At 41.0% G+C, this 6,805-nt stretch overlaps 1 protein-coding gene across 1 annotated transcript; it reads right to left on the minus strand.

Annotated features, from left to right (window-relative positions):
* Positions 1-691: 691 nt before the first annotated feature.
* Positions 692-3,424, minus strand: LOC127898770 (uncharacterized). Its single transcript, XM_052431260.1, has 3 exons — positions 3,127-3,424; positions 2,352-3,024; positions 692-2,066 (listed from the first exon to the last, which is right to left on the minus strand). Exons 1-3 carry the CDS (start codon positions 3,422-3,424, stop codon positions 692-694), a joined length of 2,346 nt encoding a protein of 781 aa, XP_052287220.1.
* Between the last annotated feature and the right edge of the window lie 3,381 nt (positions 3,425-6,805).

The following is a 6,805-nucleotide window of genomic DNA, read 5'->3' on the forward strand; positions in this document are numbered from 1 at the left end:
GTTTCCTCTCTCTTTCATTTGTTTTTTATGTTTTATGTATAAATATAATTGTTAGTGGGTACATTAAAATTATATAATATATTTTTTTTACTATCTTTCAATGTCCCTATATTTCCAAACAAAAAAACTAAAATATTTTATTTATTTATTTTCAAGTACTATTTTATAAAACCATTACCAAACTCATTTTTAAATTTACCAAATACTAATAAAGTAATCATATGTATATTATATGATATATTATATGTATATTAAGTAAAGAAGGACCAATCTCGAATGAAAACAAGATATCTACTCTACTTTTAGGAAATTTAAAAAAGGAGAGCCTACTTTTATTCTCTCCAGTTAATTTCTTTTTTGTTGATTCTCTTCTCAGGTGATTCGTTTTTACACTCCAGATAGATGATACACATGACTCCTTTGCAGTAAAATGTTTGTCTTCTCCACTTATTCAATTTATGTCTGTTGATGCTGAAATCTGCTCATCCTATGTCCGGCCAGATCTTTACACCAACGTTTGGGTTATCAACAATGAGGATGTCAATTTCTCCTTGCTTTAACGATCGCTCTAATTGCTGAAGTTAGACTTCTCCTTCTTTTTCTCGCTAAGCCTGCGTTCAAAAAAATGGATCAGAGACGCCGGTGGTTTTGCCGGCGTAAACCCTCCGATGCCTAAGTTAGCACAAGGTGTTTACTGGAAAACGGTGCAATTAAGGTTCAAATAATTGCTTAGAATTGGCTTAGTATTCGTATTGAAAAGTGTCTGGATACAATTTGGCAGAGTTTTCCCTTCTGCTCGGCGATCAATTCCTGGCATGTCCTCGTGAGACCAGGCGAATATGTCTGCATGAGACTGTAGGTACTTTACTAGCTCCCCTTTTACTGCCCCGACCAATCCTGATCCGATCTTAACCACTCTGCTCGGGTTGCTTCTGCTTACCACAATCTTTTCCAGCTTCTCAACAGGTTCTTGGCGGCCCTTTTTAGAATCTCCTCGGTTATCTAGAGAAGTAACCTGTAGTGTCTCCTTGGCCGCTGTAGCATAACAGCTCCTTGCCATCCTCTGGTCGCCTTTTACTACGCCAACCACTCCATTTACTCTGTACTTCAATGCCAGATAATGCGTGGATATAACGCATTGGCTTATCCTCATGAATGGTCTCCCCAGTATCATCTGGTAAGGGCTTCTTTCCTCTACCACGATAAAGTCCAGCATCATCGTTCTTTCAAACGGCTTTGTCCCCACAGTAATCGGGAGTTCGATGATCCCCATGGGAGTTAACCGTCCCCCTCCGAATTCCTTCAAGAATGTATTCGTCCGCTCCAGCTTCAAGTCTGAAATCCCCATATCATCTAGGGCCGACTTAAACAGAATGTCAACTGAGCTGCCCGTGTCTACCAATATTCGCCGCAACTTTGTACTTGCTACCAATGCTTTAATCACCAGTGCATCCTCATGGGGATATAAAATACCCTCTTCGTCGTCCTTGGTCCACATAATGGGAACTTGCCGCACTTTTGCCCTCTTAGCTGCTGGCAAATTGAGGAGCACTTCTTTGCCAGTCATGGCATATCTCCCATAGTTCTTCCGTGCCCTGTTCGAATCGCCAGCCAATGTTGGGCCTCCTGCTATCACATGGATGGTCGGCTGTTCCCGTTCCAGACCCCTCTCAACTCCTTCATCCCGCGTGTATTGTGATTCAACGACAGGGGACACTCCATCTACATACTCATCCAAGTATCGGTTCCTCACTAGATCCTCCACCTGAATCTTTAGGTCACGACATTTGCTGATAGTGTGACCATGAGTATCGTAGAATTTGCAGAATCTGCTCTTATCCCGTCTGTGAGTAGGTTTTATTATAGGGGCTGGAGGGAACAGCAGACCTCGTCCCTCGATCATCTCATACAATTCCTCCATGGAGATCTTTAACGGGGTGTACTGTCTGTACGCCAAGCTCTGGTCAATCAGCTGGACTGCTCGGCTATCATGAATATCGTCCCGAGCGGATATTGAACGTAGCTGACCTGATCGCCCAGTTCTGGCGTTGGCTGTATGTAGTGTTCTGGGAGCGTTGTGATAAGGATGGTTAGCCAACTGTCAGAATTCTCGTTGTCGCTCCAGGAATGGGGGTCGCGGGGGCTGAGCTCGGTTGTGTTGGGCCTGTTGCGGTCTTTGAGCCATGGGGTAAGGGCGAGACCGAGCTGATATTCCGCCCATTACTGAGGATTCCCCAACTCGCTTTCTCGATCCGCTCCCGTTCGGGGCTCTCTTTTCCTTTCGTCTCAGCTCTTCCAGCTGTTCACTTTTTATCCTTGCCGATTTCTCCTCTTCGATTTCTATATCTCACCTCGCCTGTTCGTACCCCGCCGAGTAATTCTGCACTAGGGGGCTTCTTAAATTATACCACAATCGGCCGATTCTTACACCTTCTTTTAATCCCCTCAATGCCTGCGGGTGATTAAAAGCTCCTAGATCCGGCACGGCCCGGTGATATCGTTTTACAAAATCCCGAAGGGATTCATGCTTCTCTTGTTTCATCCCCATCAGTTCCATCATGTCGTCCTCTGGGGCTACTGCTCCTCGGAACTGTTCGGCCAAGTCTTGGCACATCTGCTCATACACTTTTATACCTCCTCGGGGCAGCTTGCGGTACCATTCTCGGGCTCGTCCCTCAAGTGTCAACGGGAACACCCTGCACCTCTGAGCTGGTGTCAGCCCCTGCACACCAGTCATGTCGTTGAAACGTTCAATATGCACCAGCGGGTCACTTCGCCTGGAGTATTTGAGGTCGGGGAAGCGGAAATCTCTTGGGATTACTGTACCCATGATCTCGGTTGATAACGAAGATTCTTCATCTAGCATTATCCTCCAGCTCGGGGGCTTTCTCCTGCCCTGTATCTCCTCCATTACCTGCGCCAATCTGCGCACCTCTCCCTCCAATTCTACAGCACGGTCAGGATCATGCGCAGCTACCTGATCTCGCTCCTGCTCGGCATTCTGCAACCGCTGCCTGAGCTCTCCTTCATCAACACTGGCCCCTCGGCCATCAATTTCCAGTACCTATCTGGGGTGAGGTTGGTATCTCCCTTCATCCACGCGTTCTCCTGGAACCCGACCAATACTTCTGTGGGGATGCACCCCATTAGGTTGGTCTACCGGCGGAGGGGTTTCCTCGACTCTACGCCTCTGGTGGCTGGGTTCTGCTCCAACTTCATCTCTCCTCACGGGGGTTTCACAATCCCTTCTTCGCTCATCTCTCAGTTCATACAGTACGGCCGCGAGAGTCTCCATTTGTTTCTCCATCCGCTCCAATCGATTTTGCATCATCCTCTCCCGGGCTTCATTTGCAATTTCCCAGAGAGTGATTGTCTCCACAGTTTCGTTATCCTCCCTCAAAGCATCCTTCCTTAGCACATCCATGTCTAATCGTTCGCTGCTTCTCCGGTAACTACTAATTTGGTGGTAGCTTTTTATCCAGCTCCCCACAGACGGCGCCAAAATATTAATGCTGAAATCTGCTCATCCTATGCCCGACCAGATCTTTACACCACGTTTGCGTTATCAACAATGAGGATGTCAATTTCTCCTTGCTTTAACGATCGCTCTAATTGCTGAAGTTAGACTTCTCCTTCTTTTTCTCACTAAGCCTGCGTTCAAAAAAAGGATCAGAGACGCCGGTGGTTTTGCCGGCGTAAACCCTCCGATGCCTAAGTTAACACAAGGTGTTTAGGGGAAAACGGTGCAATTAAGGTTCAAATAATTGCTTAGAATTGGCTTAGTATTCGTATTGAAAAGTGTCTGGATACAATTTGGCAGAGTTTTCCCTTCTCTTGGTTTTTCTGTCCCCTTTCTTCATTGATTTCTTCCTCTTTTATAGCCTCTGTCCCACGTTTCCGTTTACCCTTCATCCCTCTTTTTTCGGGTAGTGGCAGCCCTTCATGGGACTTTAACTGCTACATTGTGGGCAAACGTGGGATCTCGCGTCTCCCTCAACGGTTCTGGAAAATGCGCAACTATCGTGATTCTGTGAAATCGTGTTTCCGTTCTTTGGGGGATGGGTATCGGCTCGGTATATGTTTCTGGTCGGTGTACTTCCGTGGCTAGTACTCATCTCTGGTCAGCTCATATTTGTAGAAGGCTCATTTTCAGTGTTTTGCTCGTACCGTTCGGCCGAGGTGATCCACCCCGGGGTGGGGACGATGACATGACCGAGCTGGTGCTCTTATTTACCTAACAATGTCCACAATATTTTGTGACTGAAATGGGTAATGAGTCATCGTGAAAGAAAATTTATTTGTTGGTTCCTTGTAAATATTTCTATCAGCATAATTCCATACTATATATGTCATATTTTGTTGGTATTTGTCCTTTTTTGTAGTCTTGCGGGCCAAATCAATTTCATAGTCAAATAATTCGTATAATCCTTTGACAAGAAAAATATGAAAACCTAATATAGTACAATAAAAAATGAACAAGATGTGGAATTTAGAATAAACCCGGTGCCATGTATCCTATTGTAGCAATTGTTTGTGTTTGTTTTGTGGATTCTGCTCCAATAAGAGATTCACAATACCAAAATCACTCAAATGTGCAACCATGTATTTGTCTAACAATACAATGCCAGGCTTTATGTCACAATGAACCACAAGATTTGAATAACCAAAGTGCATATATTCTAAAGCTAGTGCAGCATCAATTATTATGCTCAATCTCTGGAAAATATCTAAATTAAAATTGTTGGAATACAAATAATCCTCCAGCCTCTCATTGGGCATTTACTCTAGCACCAATGCTTTAAAATCATTATTTGTACAATTGCTGCTAATTTTCACAATGGTTTGATGGCAGACACTTTTTAGCACTTGCCGTCCAACATCAGAATTGTTCAGTGCTCCTTCAAATTTCAGGTGAAATACCTTCATTGCAACCTCCGTCCCATCTAGAAATTTCCTTATGTGAACCGAACCAAAACCTCCATTCCCGATTAGGTTGTTTTCATTAAATTGATCTGTTACTTGCAAAAGTTCCTTGCATGTGAATCTTCTCCATGTTGTTCGCGGTGACAAATTAAGTTGAATGTTTGACAGTTTAGTGTTTCTTTCCCGACATCTGGAGATAATCATCGCATATCTAACAGCTAGGATGACTGCGATTACGAACACAGTACTCAAAGGCAAAAGAACTCCAAGAAGAATGGTATTTTTTTTCTTGATTTTTGATGAGAGTGACTATTGCTGTTTTTGCAAAAAGGGACTTGCACTTGGGCTAGCCCACACAATAAATCATTTCCCATAAATGATCAATTTGAGAAGTTAGCAAAAGGTCCTCCTCGAGGAATCTCACCTTCTAGTTTATTGAAAGAGAGATTTAAATCTTTTGAGGTAGAAGAATTTCTCTATAGAAGCAGGAATAATCCCAGATAGATTATTATTTCACATATGCACTCTCAAAACCAATTTGGATTTTCACTAAGCCACTCATTGATTTAGGAACTGAACCTTGCAAGCTGTTGTCTCTTAGGGAGAGGTCTTGTTGTAGACACATGCACTCTCAAAACCAATTTGGATTTATAATATTTACGGGTACTTATTTATGCGTTTTATGTGATATATAAAATAAGATTATTCTAGGTAACACTGTAGAAAAATCATGCTAGTGGTTATTAGACATTAGGCTGGGACTAATGAGTTTTCAGTACCCTGTGAACCTAATATTTGTTCTAGACAATGTTAGTATTAAAATATAAATTTTGTCTACATTTGTTGTGGTGCTATATGATAGAACGATTTACTCCATCATTGAGGTAGTGACCTCAAGCAAACAAGTGGGTGCAATGTAACAAGTACATACACTGAACTGGATCCCCTTAGAACACCCAAATAAAATAATCAGTGTCAAAAGTGAGGGGTAGTTCAGCTATAATTTATTAATTGTCCTTAGACCTCAACGATTTTTATATCTTTGCATACTATCTATATGACTTTGATATTGTCAACTAGTGATGCTAATCATGTTTATTATCAATATACAGACATATTGGCTTATACAGAAAATATTCAAAGTATACAAATGCTCAACAACGGATCCACCATTCTCAATTATGAGAAAGTATCAAAGTATATATTATCAAGCAATTTTCATAAATGAATTAGACTCAAAAGGTTGGCCAGCAATGTTTTGCAAAAGTTATTTTATTGATATTTACAAGTATATATATATATTTTTTAATTCTTTTAATGAGTCCAATTAAGAAATGAAAATTAAGAATGAAAGATTACATGAACAACTCAACAGTGAGTTTTAAATACAAACTTAGAAGTTCATGTGGAATATAGTATGATGGAGGGACTGATTAAAATAATTGTATTGATAAGGAGTCTCACATGAAATTCTCTGTACTTTAGGGGTAAATTGCAATATGTTGATAGACATAATTACAATTAAGTGGAAGTCTATTATCTTGTTGAATAAGATAAATAAGAAGATAATATTTCAAACTCAAATTTTGAAATATTTTAAATTTTTAAGTTAAAGGATAAGAGTATATCTAGTTTTTAGATAATAAAAAGTTATATTCCCACAACTGAAGATAGAGAACCCTAAGAATCCCATGTAATTTTTACTCTTAGATTTTTAAGTCTTATATATAGGTAAGACTATTCTCTATAAGAATTGGCCATCAGAATTATTGTAGAGCTCTTGAAAAAGTTTTAGAGAGGAAAAGCCTTTTACGATATAAAGTGAATCACTTTGGAGGCAAGACATTTGGATTGCTAAGTGAGGTCTGTTTATTTTATTGCT

This window comes from Citrus sinensis, chromosome 7 (genome assembly GCF_022201045.2).
Source record: "Citrus sinensis cultivar Valencia sweet orange chromosome 7, DVS_A1.0, whole genome shotgun sequence".
Classification (NCBI taxonomy): Eukaryota; Viridiplantae; Streptophyta; class Magnoliopsida; order Sapindales; family Rutaceae; genus Citrus; species Citrus sinensis.